Below are 17,248 nucleotides of genomic sequence, written 5' to 3'. Positions count from 1 at the left end.
GTTTGAATGCGTGCTCGCGTTTACTTTCACTTTCACGATCGCGCATAACTCTGTAAATATGAAGCGGCGGCGACCGTTATCCAACTGAAATTAAATGTTTTTTATTTAAATACAAAGCAAAACGACAGTGGAGGCGTAATGTAAACGAAGCGGTGGCATATTCTTTCCTAATCATCCTAACTCTCTGTCATGGCAACATCAGACTACTTTTCGCCTCGACGAGAAATCTCGTCACATATTAGTCTCGCGAGATCTCGTGACACGAGATCTCGTCACACCCCTAATATTAAAGTCATCTCACCTTCCCCCTGCATTTGCTCTTGTTGATGATCTTCAGAGCGTACTCTCGGCCTGTGGATCTCTCCATACACTCTCGGACCACGGCAAAGTTCCCATCGCCAATCATTCGTCCCACTTTGTACCGCTCGGCTATGGAAGCAGGAACCTGAGGACAATCCTCCATCAGCTCAGCTAGAAGGAAAAAGATGTGGGATGTAACATTCTGATGAAGAAGATGATAAAACAGACTAGACTTTAGTCAAAGTTTCCCAGGGTTCCTCACCTTCACTTCCCAGCCCATCGCCCTCATCCATGGAGCTGCACACCTTGGTGGAGGCCAGAGAGAGAGAGGAGCCACTGTGCTGAGAGCCCTGTCAGAGACATTACAGTGAACGATGGTCATTTTACAACTTTTTTTTTTTCAGCCTAAACTCATTTCTCATGATCATTTAAAATACTGTTAAACAAATTATTATATAAAAACGCTATTTTTGTAGCACCATAGACCAGAGGTATTACAGAGGGAAATAAAAGGTCAGTTTCTATGGAAACGGTTTGGGTGTGCTAAGAATATTTAGGACTGGAGCAGAGCAGGTGAGGTGAAATTCAACAATGTCAAGCAAGAACACATACAATTTTTAGCCAGACTGTATCAGCTGCTTATATATATCTACACATATGCCAAACGATTGCTTGAAATTGTTTTAAATATTATTACCTGCTAATTTTTTTGCATTGTTGTTCTCATATACAGACAAAAGTTTGGAAATTTTTTATGTTTTTGATAAAAGTCTCTTACGCTCACCAAAGTTGCATTTATTTCATCAAACATACAGTAAAAACAGCAATATTGTGAAATATTATTACAATTTAAAATTATTGTTTTCTATCTGAATATATTTAAAAATGTAATTTATTCTTGCGGTGGAAAAGCTGAAATTTCAGCATCGTTACTCAAGTCTTCAATGTCACATGATCCTTCGGAAAGAATTCTAATATACTGCTTTGAAGCTCAAGAACATTTATTATTATTATTATTATCAAAGTTTAAAAAAAACAGCTGTGCTGCTTAATATATTAGTGGAAACTGTGATACATTTGTTTTTAAAATTTGAATAGGATGTTTAAATAGAATATGTTACTGTCACTTTTATCTTTAGTATCCTTGTTGAATAAAGTATTATTAATAATAATAAAAACTCTTACTGGACACCAAACTTTTAAATAGTAGGGTATATATATCACAACAAGTAATCCGGGATGAGCCCACCATTTTAACACTGTTGTGAGAATGAGCTTTTTGAGAATATACAGATAACTGGAATGTTAAAAGTGCAATTTCACTTGTTTATTCTACAGAACACAAACAAATACTTCGAAATGTAACAGAACACCATCAGTTATTAGAACAGGGTAATGATGTCCATATGACCATGTGAATTAGGTCTATCACAGAGAGAGTGGAAATGGAGCAGGCACACAGCCAGGTCGAGATGCTTATCTGTTGTTGCTAGGAAACATTTTGGGTGAACGTGGAATTATTTAGTACGGATGTGTTCAACTGCAATTCAGTGTGATTCGGCACTATGTTGGCAAATTAAAGCACCTGAAAAACAATTAGGGTCAAACTGAAAGATGAATGTGCTTGATGGTTTTGGTTGATGGCAGTGAAAACACAGCAAATATACAGTAAATAAGTCAGTTCCATGTAAATTGTATTTCAAAGGCTTTTTAGTGCAATACAGCAAATGCAGCAGATGCAAAAGGTCTTTAGAGAGATAGTTCTCACCCTTCGTCTCCTCAGACTGGCTGGACTGGTGGGAGATGGACTGGGAGATTTGCCTGACCGTGGGGTCGACAGCTGACTTCCTGCTGTACCGTTAGCTAAAATAACAGAAGAACAGGTTGGTAATTGTCAAAGATTTTATTGAGAGTGTCCTAGTCATACTTCACCCCTAAATCAAAAGAAAAGAAAAAAAAAAACATTATATTTTGCATGAAGAAATAAAAAAAAATTAATTCTCAATCCTCGGCTTGATCAAGTTGATCCTCGAAATGGAATTGAAGCTAGTCACGCTTTTCCTCTGAGGTAAATCCTTTTAGAATTATTCCTCACCGCATCTCAAAATGATGAAACAACAAGTAAGCTTGATGCATTATTTCGAGCTGATGTGGGCGTTGGCTGTTCGCATGGATCGCCTTTAAATGCTTAAATGCTGTGCGCTCTCCGTGAGCATGGCTGTATTAGTGAATAATGAGGTGACTCACGAAAGACTGACATGTCTCTCTTTTCATACAGATTACATAAATAGAGAATATTTGTTTTCGACTTGACTTACATTATTTAAAACCTGACATTCCAAAGTTTCTTTAGTAATATGTCTCATGTTTGTGTGATAAGTATTCGCTAAGTTACAGTTCATTTTTTGAGGACTATCAGAATGGACTTCACTCAGAGAGAGAGAAACATCATGTTAGTTTTCTTTATTTTGCAAAAAGCACATTTTGTTTTTACCGTGAGTGCACACAAATAAAAGAAGACATTTCACAGATTAAAATGATGTATAACTCTTAATTTTATGTCCAAAATTGACAGAGTATTTTGAGTCTCTTTCACACTGGTAAGAAAAAAACCGAGGTGGTATCGCTGGCGCGACCGCCGACCCCTGAGAGTTAACCATTTCTATTGCCATACGCAATTGATTGATGATTTTTCCGGGGTAAGTTGCCAGGTCTTTCCCCAACCCTCCCCCATTACGTGTATGTTTTATTATATGTAGAAATAGTTTTGTGTTATTTTATCATTTATAGGAAGTATGTTAGTGATGACTTGCCAAGGGACTGCAGATGAAAATTAGCCTTTGGCTAAATCCAGTACAATGCATGAAATGGAAAATTAATGTTAAAAAAATTGTACATGAGCCCTTTTCAAATAAATAAATAAAACTAAAAACTACAGCTGCATTGCTCAGGACTCAAACACACATGCATTCACATCCTTTGGACAAATTTATCATCTCCAAAATGTGTCAAAAAGACACAGGAGAACATGCAAACTCCACACAGAAAGGCCACCTGGCTCAAAATAAATAAATAAATAAATAAATAAATAATATCTCTCTCTCACACACACACACACACACACACACACACATTGGGTCTCATTCATGAAACATTCGTAAATATACGAGTAAATATGTGAGTGATTTGCACGTAAAGCGACCTTTCCGAAAACTCTTCTCCTGATTCACAAATACTTTGTAAACGTCATAGTGAAGCGATAGTGAAGTGATAGTGAAATGTGTGTGTGTGTTAATGAATTTCCAATCAGTTGTAAATGGGACGCGCGTGCACGCTCATTCTCAATTACCATAAATCCGGCCCATTAAATCCGACTGACAACTATATATGGGCATCATATTATGACACCAAACGAAAGGATTTTGGCCATTTTATAGGAAACAATTTCCATAACAATTAAGGGGCCATTAGTTTGCCCAGCCCTATTGAAATCAGTTAATTATTTGATTAAAGTGCTCCGTTTGCAGATGCTATTACTGGCTCTCACAATAAAAGTAAAAAGAAAAAACTTATGTAATTACTATATATAATTTTTTCAGAAATGTTGTGTAAATATGTACCATTATTAAGGTGAATTAAAATGCAGCCTTATTAATGAGCAAAACGTTCGGATGTTAAACGCACTATTTACGCGTGGCTGGGAGCAGGTGTAGATTTCTTTCGTACCAACTAACATTTGGCAAAATACGAACATTTTAATGAATCCGAAAATTTACGCCAGAACCACTTTACACACGATTACACACTTTACACACTCGTGTTTCATGAATGAGACCCATTATATATATTAATGGTCCTAAAACTAGGCTTTGTATTCTATATGCAATAATATTATGCTTTTATCTCATATTGCACATGCATGACTTATTTTAAAATATTGAACATGATTGTATAAATATAGGAACAAAATGCAAAATATAAATATAAAATTATACATATAAAGCATATTATGCATATTATATATATATATATATATATATATATATATATATATATATATATATATATATGATTGTATAAATATAGGAACAAAATGCAAAAATATAAATATATAAATTATCAAAATTTGAAGTGGATCAAAAAAGTTAATCAAAGTTGTCCTAAGAAGGTTTTATGACAACTTTGATGAAAGGTTTTGATCCACTTCAAATGTTACTATTGTATATTTGCATAATATATATGAAGACTTCAGATGCAAAAGCCTCTAAGTTTTAAATTTTCTTCTTAAATCAGCATTTTTATCAAGCTCGTAAGTTTAGGTTCAGTAATTATAAATGTTGATTTTAATTATGAATGCCCATTTTAAAATAAAAATGCTATTTTAGAATACAATTTCAGATGGCACTTAGAGGCTTTTGCATCTGAAGTCTTCATATATATATATATATATATATATATATATATATATATATATATATATATATATATATATATATATATATATATATATATATATATATATATATATATATATATATATATATATATATGCACCAGATTTATAAAAATTTTCTTCTGGGAGGCATGCATATATATATATATATATATATATATATATATATATATATATATATATATATATATATATATATATATATATATATATATATATATATATATATATATATATATATAGTGTTATTAAACATAAACCATTTAGTGAAGTTAAGAGTGTTATAAAAAAAATTTAATATATATACACAGTTGTACAGGGCAACTTCAAGGTGTGCAAGATAACTTACACAAGGCTGCTTAATATTTTAAAACAAGTCACGTATGGTATTTTAAGCGCAATATGAAACACAAGCATTGATCTCTCCAACACTTTCACAACAAACAGTTTCTTCAGCATTAGAAGATGCTTAGAAATATGATGAAAATAAGTATCACACGAAAAATATGCAAAGCATAAATATTAACCCTTCATTCAGATACAACGACAAACTAAAAACCTGAATTCCTCTACACCACCTCAAAGCAAGAAAAGCACATTTAATTCAAAATATCTCTCAAAAAATCTTTTTTTTTTCTTTCTTTCTTTCTTTCTTTTTTTTTTTTTTTTTTTAAATATTTACGAATTTGCTGCACAACACACATTTGTCCTACCTGCTAAAGAGTGCAGCAGGCTGCCAGAGCAAACTGCGATTCCTCCTGCGCTCATAGTGACTGTGAGGCAGCTAGATTATGAATGAGTGTGGGAGAGGAGGAGAGGATGTACGTAGTGTGTTTCATAGGCAGCCTTCTGCGCACACATTACGTCATAAACAGCCACAGAGGGAGGAGTTTACTTCATAAACATGCCATATCGTAGTTGCAGTGCTGTCTGTGTGGGTGACTATAAAGATCTCCAAAAAGATCTCATGGCAAAACACTGTGAAGATGTTTCTGAACAGCGTAAGTGCAGCCGAGCACATGACGTGGTGTTTTGAGTGGATTTCTGAAGTACCACCGTGAACTGTGTGAATACAAATTAAGCTCTGATTATGCCATGACTCAGAGGTTTGGCCACTAATATGATTCCTTTCAAAGCTTCTCACAATACATCAAGTAACAAATAAAGCCATCCTCAGTCTCAGATGTTACTCTGTGTTTGTGTGTCACTGTGATCCGAATATCCTGATCCCTCGCCATCTGTGACACACTATCGCAGCCTGACAGAATTCAACATGTAGAGAGTGAGAATGCATCATCGTGTTATTTTTGGGATGGAAAACAGATTTGAAGGACTATCAGATCAGCCGTCATTCATGTGTGTGTTTACTGAACAACAAAATTGGGTGAGTAAATGAAACTAGTGTGGGGAAAAATGTTAGTCACTTTCAAACTCAATCAGACTTCCTCACATATCATAGTTTCTGATGCGTGGATGTTGGTTAATAGAAAGATATTTGAGTTTTATATGCTTTATTTTTTACTACCATTTAAAAGTTTAGGGTCAGTAATGTTTTTGAAAGACGTCTCTTTTGCTCACCAAACGTGCATTTATTTAATCAAAAAAGTAGTAAAAACAGTAATATTGTGAAATATTATTACAATTTAAAATAACTGTTTTCTATTTAAATATACTTTAAAATGGAATTTATTCCTGTGATCAAAGCTGAATTTTCAGCATCGTTACTCCAGTCTTCAGTGTCACATGATCCTTCAGAAATCATTCTAATATGCTGATTTGCTGCTCAAGAAACATTTCTTAATATTATCAAAGTGGAAAATATTTTTGCTCCATAATTTTTTGTGTGAAAATCATGATACATTTTTTTTTTTTTTTTTCAGAATTCTTTAAATGTTAAAAGTTTAAAAGAACAGCATTTATTTGAAATATAAATCTTTTGTAACATTACAAAAAACTTTACTGTCACTTTTGATCAATTTAATGCATTCTTGCTAAATAAAAGTATTAATTTCTTAATTTTTGAATGATAGTTTTTATCTATATGTAATATACTGTAACACCAATTTTTATGATCCAGTCAATTTCACAAAGATAAAATCAGGTTCTTGTTTCTTATCTCCATATTTTGTTCTTTTTCAATATAGAATACCATTTATTTAATGATATAAAAATATGTTGTATATAACAATATACATTAACGATTAACTCAGAATTACTGAAGTCAAATAGGTGGCAAATATCTTTTAAATAAGGCACAATAAAAATGTTAAATATAATACAAATCAATCAACAAAATAATCCATATGTTTAAACATAGCCTTGTGATTCTGGTGGCGAATTTAGAATTTATACTCCAAATTCAACTCCAAATGACTCTTAGTCAACAGATCTTGCAGACAGATAAATCACACAAAAAAGCCAAATCAAACAAGCACCCAATGTACATGCTTGCAATGTTCTTGTGGTTCAAAATTATTTTAGTATATACATCTGATATACCACATTCATTCTACAAAAACATATAAAAGAGAATGACAAATGAGACATTTCATCCCACACAAACCCAGAAGGGAATCATATTAAATTACATCAAAATTCATGATTCAAACTTGATGTTTACAGTGTTCAGCAATTTAAGCAATATCCATATTTCATTGTTTTTGCTTAGTCCACTATTATGTTCACTATTCTTTTGTCTTAAAGGATTAGTTCACTATAAAATAGTTATATCAATAAATATCCCAGAGCTATATTAATAAATATCCAGACGCGTTCAAGCTTTATAATGGCAGTGAACAGGAAGCAACAAGTATGAAGCTCAAGAAAGTGCATCCATCCATTATAATATAATATGTGGAGTATGTTTATGATGGATGGATGCACTTTCTTGAGCTTTATACTTGTTGGTCCCACTGCCATTATAAAGCTCGGATGCGTCAGGATATTTATTAATATTTCTCAGATTGTGTTCATCAGAAAGAAGAAAGTCATATACACCTAGGATGGCTTGAGGGTGAGTAAAGCTTGGGGAAATTTTAATTTTAAAGTGAACTAATCCTTTAAATAAAATACAATAAGCACTAGCATTTTTAAATAAATTTATACCAGCCAAAACATTTTCTAATTAAAATACTCATTAAAAAATGTTTTTTTTTTTTTTTTTTTTATATATTTTGACTTTCATTTTTATTATTACTGATTTACTAAGTGTCACAAAACATTCCCTTTTATTATTTAGCAACTTTTATTTTTCATTGTACCAAATGTTAGTGCTGTTTGAATGAGTTTTCAGATCAATACAAAACAATTACACTAGATTTGTTTGTCCAGACTGCATGGCAGATCTCTGTCCCTTGAGAGCTTCTGCCAGATTGTGGATGTGTTATATTTGTGATAAGGCACCTCTTTCATATATTATTCTCACTTAACTCTCTGGTAGCCAAATAGGTCTGTTCTCCCAAAACAACATTAGCAATATCCCTCTTAAACAATTTGGCCCAATCACCCAGTTTACGCTCATCTATGTCGTTTCCGGACTGTGTCAACTATTTTAGAGAATGAGGTTGATACTCAGCACCGGCTCATTAAAAACAACACGCACAGTGAGTCTGTTCTAAGGGCTCATTTTGTACCAGGCCGGAATACAAAATTTGAAGAACAGGCTCAAGCTGAAGCACAATAATTGTTCTGTTTTTGTTTTTGTTTTTGACATGTCTCTATACAGCTTACAAAGTGGCAAATGCCTGACCGGATGAATGCCTGGTGTTTACCTGGAACATCAATATCAGGAAGTGATGATTCATGATCTATTCCAGGAAAAATAATGAAACCTAGATCAAATGGATGTTCAGGACAACTTGTCACGCATTTTTTGTTCAGTTAGAAACAGATACAAACAATCCAGTTTGACAGGTCTGTGTTTAAACAGAAAACACGTACTAGTGGACAAAAAAAAAAAAAAAAAAAAAAAAAAAATTACAATTAAATTAAAAAATGTCTGTCTAACAACTGGATGTACACAAACACACACTGCGATTACACTTCTGTCAGAAATGTGTTAACATTGCATGCGTAATTGCGTATAGCACAACACTGTGTCATAAACAGAGAAAAGCATCCAGAAAAAAAATGGCTTATATAAGATGGTTAGTTGGTCTCCTAGCATGACCAAACCAGTTAAGCCAGTCTGTTTTGCTGCTTTTAAAATAGTTTGGGCACATTCGGTCATCCAGAGTGGGGGATCTGCTAGCTAACAGCCAGATAAACTAGTTAAACTCCTATAAGAATAGAATAGATTAGAATAGAATAGAATAGAAGTGAAAATAACACAATAGCTCATAATAAAAACAGAATAGAAAAAAACAAAATAGAACATAAAATAGAATGACAGAATAAAATAGAATGAAAAATAATATAGAACAGAACAAATGAGCACCGCAGAGAACATAAAAAAAACAAAACAAAAAAACAGAACAGAACAAAAAAACAGGGGAAAAAAAAGAAAGAAAAAAGACCAGAATCTTTTTTCTGTTCTAGAAATGTTCTGGTTGTTAGTGTTTTTGGAGTTATTTATGCTTGAGCATAGCAAATGAAACCAGTTCAATTTTGTTTTTTTACTCCAGCAAATCAGACTACATCACAAAATGCAGACATTATGAAACAGAATAGAATAGAACAGAACAAAATAGAAGAGAACATAACAGATTAGATTATAATAAATACAATAGAACAGAACAAAATAGAACATATTAGAACATATTAGAACATATTAGAATAGAATAGAATAGAATAGAATAGAATAGAATAGAATAGAATAGAATAGAGCTCCAGCCAATCAGACAATCAGACAGTCAACATAAAACACAGGCATCATAGAACAGAATAGAAGAGAAAGAATAGAATAGAAAGTCTGTGTAGAGCTCCAGCTAATCAGACAATCAGACTGACAAGACAAAACACAGGCAACATAGAATAGAATAGAATAGAATAGAATAGAATAGAATAGAATAGAACGTCTGTGTAGAGCTCCAGCCAATCAGACTGTCAACATAAAACACAGGCATCATAGAACAGAATAGAATAGAATAGAATAGAATAGAATAGAATAGAAAGTCTGTGTAGAGCTCCAGCTAATCAGACAATCAGACTGACAAGATAAAACACAGGCAACATAGAATAGAATAGAATAGAATAGAATAGAATAGAATAGAATAGAAAGTGTGTGTAGAGCTCGAGCAGACTGTCAACACAAAACACAGGCATCATAGAATAGAATAGAATAGAATAAAATAAAATATAATAGAATAGATCATAATAGAATAGAACAACAAAATAGAATAGAAAATAAGGAAAAATAGAATAGAACAGAACAGCAGAGAACATAAAAAGAACATAACAGAATAAAACAAAACAATAGAATAATAGAATGAAAAATAGAATATAAGAGAACAAAGAAGAGAACAACATAAAAAGAGCATAATAGATCAAAACAATAGAATAGAATAGAACAAAATAGAACATAATAAAATAAAACAACAAAGAATAGAAAATAAGGAAAATAGAATAGAACAGCATAGAACATAAATAGAATAGAATAGAATAGAATAGAACAAAAACAAAAAAATGGATCATAATCATTCTAGAAACATCCCATTAAATGAAACTTTTAATATAATAGAATAGAATAGAAAGTCTGTGTAGAGCTCCAGCAAATCAGACAATCAGACTGTCAACACAAAACCCAGGCATCATAGAATAGAACAGAACAGAACAGAATAGAATAAAATAGAATAGAAAGTCTGTATAGAGCTTCAGCAGACTGTCAACACAAAACACAGGCATCATAGAATAGAATAGAATAGAATGAAATAGAAGAGAATATAACAATAGATCATAATAGAATACAATAAAAAATAGAATATACTGTAAAAGAACAAAAGAGAACAGCATAGAACATAAAAAAGCGTAATAAATCAAAACAATCTAATAGAAAAGAACAGAATAGAACAATAAAGTAGAACAACAAAATAGAGTAGAAAATAAGGAAAACTAGAATAGAACAGAACAAAAGAGAACATCACAGAAAATAATAAAAAATAACATCATAGAACAAAATGGAATACAATAGAATAGAACAAAATGAAAGAGAACATAATAAAATAGAACAACAGAATATAATAGAATGAAAAAATAGAATAGAACAGAACAAAATATAACATAAAAAGAACATAGAACAATAGAATAGAATAGAATAGAATAGAAAATATATCAATCTTTTTTCTATACTAGAAATATTCTGGCATTCTAGAAACATCCCATTAAATTAAACTGTTAATCGACACAAAAAACTCATTACAGATGGAAAGACTATGAGTAAATGACAAGTGTCAGCCGAATTAGCTGCCTAATTTGGGACATTACTCCTCAAGCACATCATCTGAGAATGCTGAGTGTGATTTGGAGATAATTAAGGCTACAAACTACAACAAACCACACTCATCCATGTTTGAAATTTACAACTTTGAATCCTGAGACTGCAATGAATAAACTGACAAGCACTCAGTTTAGATTTCATGAGTCACTCTTGCACACACGAGTGTCAGCCTACTACACCCAACCTACACTTTACAGCTACAGAAGCATTTATAAGCATCATGCGACAATTAAACAACAGTCTGGTCTAAAGAGGCATACCTGAGCTGCTGGAACCAGGGGACTTGCTCCTTCTTGAGGGTCCACCACTGCGGGGAGAGCAGCGGCCCTGCATGGAAGAAATACGGCCATAGGACTGCGATTTCATCACCCTGCACTCTGAGAAAGGCAACAAAAGAGAAACACATCTGAATTCACTCTGATTCTACTGCAGAGGCCTGATCACACCTTTCTCTCTTCCAGCTCTACACTATGATCCTCCTGTCTCTGTAATACACACCGAAGAGAGTCTCATCTGTGTGGATGACCTGATGTCACCGCCGATCAATCAACCGCAACCTCCGTCTGGCCCAAGCATGTCGGCCTGACATCCTGGAGGTCTGATCGGAGGAGATCTGACAGGCTGGTTTGCTCTCAGACCAGATGCACAGAGTCAATATGTCTATCAGTAGGATTTTAAAATAGCTCATGCGTGATGCGTCTGATGCGTGCTTCTGCATTGACAAACAATGTCGATGCCAATTAATTTAGTTTAGTTTTAAAGGTTTTTAATGGATTCCTACCTGAATATGTTATTTTGTTTACAAGAAGTGGGATTTTAATGGTAAAGCCTTAAAATATATGCAAATAACAACACAGATACTGACAGAGGGAAACAAATGCTACAGCTAATTAAGTAACAAACATCAACTGATGAGCTTATCTAAAGTTGTAACTTCGACTCTCAAACATTATAATGCTGGAAAAGATTCATTAGTCAAAACAGCTTACTTTAATTTAAACGTGGGTTTGGTGAAGTGTGATAAAAAAAACATCATTTTACTAACCACTAAAACAGAATTTGAAGCAACTTACTTATATTGACAATCACAGAAGTCCATGTAACTGAAGTAAGTTGTACAGTTGTTGTTGGTCTTAGGAAAAGTGTCACATCTTACCACTCTCATCCAACAGGAAGTCATCCTGGTAGCGGAACTTCTCTGGGCCGCAGGCAATAAATATATCATCCTCACCAAAGAAGTCCTGAAGACATGTTATCTATGAACACAGCAGAGGTAGAATTATTATTCACCTAAACATTTACGTTCAAATGTTTAGGGTCGGTAAAGTTTAGTTCACCTAAGCTGCATATATTTGATCAAAAAAGCAGTAAAAACAGTAGTGTTGTGAAATATTATTACAATATAAAATAACTGTTTTCTATTTTAATATGTTTTCAAATGTAATTTATTCCTGTGATGCAAAGCTGAATTTTCAGCATCATTACTCCAGTCTTCAGTGTCACATGATCCTTCAGAAATCACTCTAATATGCTGATTTATTATCATTATCAATGTTGAAAATAATTGTGCTGCTTATTAATGGAAACCATAATACATTTTTAATAGATTTTTTTAGTATAACAATATAAAAGTCTTTACTGCCACTTTTGATCAATTAAATGTGTTCTTGCTGAATAAAAGCATTAATTTCTTTGCTTAAAAGAAACTTTTGAATGGTAGTGCATATTTTCTTTTTTGAGATCACATGAATATATTCAACCTAAGAAATTCCAAATATAAAATTTATTATAATAACATGATTGAAAAAATAAGATGCAGCATGTAAATATATGCATTTTCAAATTAAATATAAAATAAATAGCATAAACAGTTAAATAAATTGGCCAAAATAGGCCAAATAAAATAATGCATTCGTATTAAGTCAATAATTCAAGGAGGGTCAATTGGATCAGTGTCTCAAACCGTGTTTGACATCCTTATTCTAAAGATTAGTGATCAGTGATTCATACTGCATGAATGAGAAGCCAGTTTAACATCTCACTTATATGTATCATTTACACATACCAATGAGAACATGTTGCTGTAGCAACAGTGACGTCATCACCAAGAACAGAGTAATAAGATGATTCAGTCAGGTGGCAAAAAGTGACCTAATGCTGAGCTCAAATAGAGTGAAAGATCCAATATTCAGTGATATTACAGTAGTATAAATGGCATCACTGATGAAAACAGCATAAGGCGGGTAATAAGCCTACTACTGTATATGTGATCTTTTGTGCGCAGCAGAGGGTTAGTTCAACCTAATCTTTGGCACATTTAAACTACTGTAAATGTCAAAGCTAAAAGTTACTCATGGGGGGGTTTTGCATTTGTGAATAGAATAAAGAGAGTAAAGTTGTGCATAAATAACAGTTAGAATATAAGTTTAACTTCCTTTAATGCTGAAACGTAGGCTAATTGCCATTCTGTAAGCCGAGGAACATGTGCTAATATTTTCAGAGCCACTTTAACACAAAACAGGAAACTCATGAATATTCAATCATATACGCTCCTCCCATTACACCCAAATTACATCCAGAGAGAGGGAGCATGAAGTCCAGCTCCCTCTCTCTGAGGCTGCGTCCGAAAACCTAGGTAGCTGTCTTGCTGCCTCGCTATCTTATAAGAGAATGACTTGTACGGCAGCATTTGTGCATGAAGGTACCTCACGAAATTGATTTCGGACAGACTTCTGAGGCAGCGTAACAGTTTAATGATCTACAGCAATATAGCGCGAGCTTTGGTGAGAACTAAACAAATATTTAATTACTACAGTAGAAATGATATCAAAATTGAAATATGTTGATCAAAATCGTACATTTATACACAAACTGAGCAGCAAACGCAACTTTCGGACGCCATCTTTATTTTTCTAGCTCAACTGTCACAGAATGGAAAGCACAGGATTGTGGGATATCAAAGGCAGCTAAGGATACATCTATGCTTCCTTCAAAAATCGATCTGAGGAAGGTATCTCATGAGACAGGAAGTGAAGCTAACATTGGATTCGGACGTGCCTTGATGCCTTACTACCTTAAAATGTGTCCTCAGAAGGCAGCATTTTCCAGTTTTCGGACGCAGCCTGAATGTAATTTGGGTGTAATGGGAGGAGCTAGAAGGTCAAACCACACATTAACACAGGGATGGGCAAACTCGGTCCTGTAGGGCCACTGTCCTGCAGAGTTTAGCTCCAACTCTGATAAAACTCACCTGACTGTAGACTTCTAGCAGAGATTGTATTATTATAAGGAGATGAGAGGGTCTGTATCTCTTACCATTGGAGAAAGCATAATGGCTAACAACCTGTGCGGCACCTATCGTGTAATGGCCTCTGGTCTCCTTTCCTGCGTACTGGCAGGCTTTACCAAAGCTGCAACGTTAGCATTAGCCGTTACACTTTTTTGGCTAATGGCTGCAGGCTGCAGTCATCTAGTGGCTTTGCCTTCTAGTAGTCCTGAATGAACTAATTAGCTGGTTCAGGTGTGTTTGATTAGGGTTGGAGCTAAACTCTGCAGGACAGTGGCCCTCCAGAACAGAGTTTGCCCACCCCTGCCCTAACCCTACCCATAACTCTATCCCTCCATCCATTAGATCCACAGAGGTGGAGCTGGACTAGGTCAAGCTCAATCCATGATGTCCAGAGAGGTGGAGCTGTATGTCATTTGGCTCTGCAGTGAGATTCAGACATCACATAAGACATGCATGGCTAACCAACTACACAGAAGGTGGAGGAGCTCCTTTTTTACCCTTTAAGCAGATTTATGTTCATATTAGCATCATCAGCTTGCACTTATTATAATCTTAATATTATCAAGTGATAATATGCAAAGTTCATTTTAAAGGGTTAGTTCACCCAAAAATGAAAATTCTGTCATTTATTACTCACCCTTGTGCCGTTCCACACCTATAAGACCTTCGTTAATCTTCGGAACGCAAATTGAGATATTTTAATTGAAATCCGATGGCTCTGTGAGGCCTCCATAGGGAGCAATGACACTTCCTCTCTCAAGATCCATAAAGGTACTAAAAACATATTTAAATCAGTTCATGTGAGTACAGTGGTTTAATATTAATATTATAAAGCGACGAGAATATTTTTGGTGTGTCAAAAAAACAAACAAATAACGACTTATTGATGGCCGATTTCAAAACACTGCTTCAGGAAGCTTCGGCGCATAATGAATCAGCGTGTCGAATCATGATTTGGATTGCGTGTCAAACCGCCAAACCGCTGAAATCACGTGACTTTGGCGCTCCGATTTGATTCGACACGCTGATTCATTATGCTCCGAAGTTGTTATTTTGTTTTTTTTGGCGCACCAAAAATATTCTTGTCGCTTTATAATATTAATATTGTACTCACATGAACTGATTTAAATATGTTTTTAGTACATTAATGGATCTTGAGAGAGGAAATGTCATTGCTCTCTATGGAGGCCTCACGGAGCTATCGGATTTCAACAAAAATATCTCAATTTGTGTTCAGAAGATAAACAAGGTCTTACGTGTGTGGAACGGCATAAGGGTGAGTAATAATGACAGAATTTTCATTTTTGGGTGAACTAACCCTTTAAGATATTTCAGAGCTGTTGAACAGCTTTTAAGTTTAATGTCCATCGCAATGGACATTAGGTTTTAATAAAATTAATTATTAATATTATTAATATAATCTTGTCTTCAATGTCGTGAACAATGTTGGGGAAAGGGGACCTATTATGCCCCTTTTCATAAGTCTCTGGTATCCCCAGAATGTGTCTGTGAAGTTTTAACTAAAAATACCCCACAGATCATTATAGCTTGTCAAATTTGCCCCTATTTGGGTGAGAAAAAACACATTAAAGGGACAGTTCACCCAAAAATGAAAATTCTGTCATCATTTACTTCCCCTCAAGTTGTTCCAAACCTGTATGAATTTCTTTGTTCTTTGTTCGCCCCCCATTTACTATCATACTATAAATACTATGGTAGTCAATGGGGGGCGAGATCTGTTTGGTTACTGACATAGTTTTTTGTTTTATCAGTGAAAAAAAAATCAGGTCTGAAGTTAAAATTGAGCAGGGCTGGATGATATGACAATATATGTTGCTGATATAAATGATCAACTGTTTGAGATTTGCAAGACAAGACCAAAAGCTTCCATCAGCTTTTATGTAAACTGCACAGAAAACCAAATAATAACTTTAAACATGCCATTTGCATTCCAGTGATCATTTCTCCCGATCACCACAAGATGGCACAAGCACTTCATTGTGAGAATGCCATGAAACAAGGACTACAGAACTAATTCTTATAAACAATACATATTCTTCTTCTGCCCAAGACATCAGCATTTCAACTCATCTCTGAGGCCCCTGAGGCTCCTGTGGGCGCCTGCCATGTCTCAGCACCAAAATATCATAGTAACATGTGAATGGGCTCTTTTAAATTAGGGCAGTAATACAGAGGCACACTTCAAAATCCTGATGGCAAGTACAACGCACATGTAGGTCAGAACATGAAGAACAGTGTAGTTCACTAGTAACATTCAAACCATCAATGTTATTCACCTAATCAGATTACATCCAGATAAACTAAGATCAGGAAAACCTAGGACAGTCTGGAAAATTAGTGTCCTTTACATTTTGCTTTGATTGCAAAGTGTAAATCTTCTGGCTTTAAGTCAGTCTGTTGGCAGGAAGCGCTTGTACCAGGCTGGAGCCGTGGAACTCAAAAACACAAATCTGATGAATTATGTTTTTAATCCATACAGTATCCGCAATCTGAAGTAAAAACTGGCTCTATAAGTAAAGCAAATTGGGTTCAAGTGAAAAGATGCCAAGATACGGTGTCCTCCATTCATTTTACTCAAGACTCTGAACCTCTTAAAATATAGCAAAATGTTTTTCAGACTTAAGTGTGGATATTGGTTGACTTTATGTGCTAAAACAAAGCTGGTAGGTAGCATCAAGCTAGTCCATATATATGTGTTCAGAAGGATATAACTGGTCAGGAATTACTGCAAGCATCATCTTTGAGGATGTGT

At 34.2% G+C, this 17,248-nt stretch overlaps 1 protein-coding gene across 1 annotated transcript in view; it reads right to left on the bottom strand.

Annotated features, from left to right (window-relative positions):
• LOC125248236 (serine/threonine-protein kinase DCLK1-like) overlaps window positions 1–17,248 on the bottom strand; it is a 45,106-nt gene that overhangs the window by 1,337 nt on the left and 26,521 nt on the right. The window contains exons 4-8 of the mRNA XM_048159965.1: window positions 12,343–12,442; window positions 11,447–11,563; window positions 2,069–2,163; window positions 563–650; window positions 302–471 (exon numbers count right to left, since the gene is read on the bottom strand). Coding sequence (XP_048015922.1) covers window positions 302–471; window positions 563–650; window positions 2,069–2,163; window positions 11,447–11,563; window positions 12,343–12,442 — 570 coding nt within the window. The remainder of the gene's footprint in view (window positions 1–301; window positions 472–562; window positions 651–2,068; window positions 2,164–11,446; window positions 11,564–12,342; window positions 12,443–17,248) is intronic.

Source organism: Megalobrama amblycephala, linkage group LG16 (genome assembly GCF_018812025.1).
Source record: "Megalobrama amblycephala isolate DHTTF-2021 linkage group LG16, ASM1881202v1, whole genome shotgun sequence".
NCBI lineage: Eukaryota > Metazoa > Chordata > Actinopteri > Cypriniformes > Xenocyprididae > Megalobrama > Megalobrama amblycephala.
The sequence above is the reverse complement of the archived record's forward strand: the minus strand, read 5'-3'. Positions and strand labels throughout refer to the sequence as shown.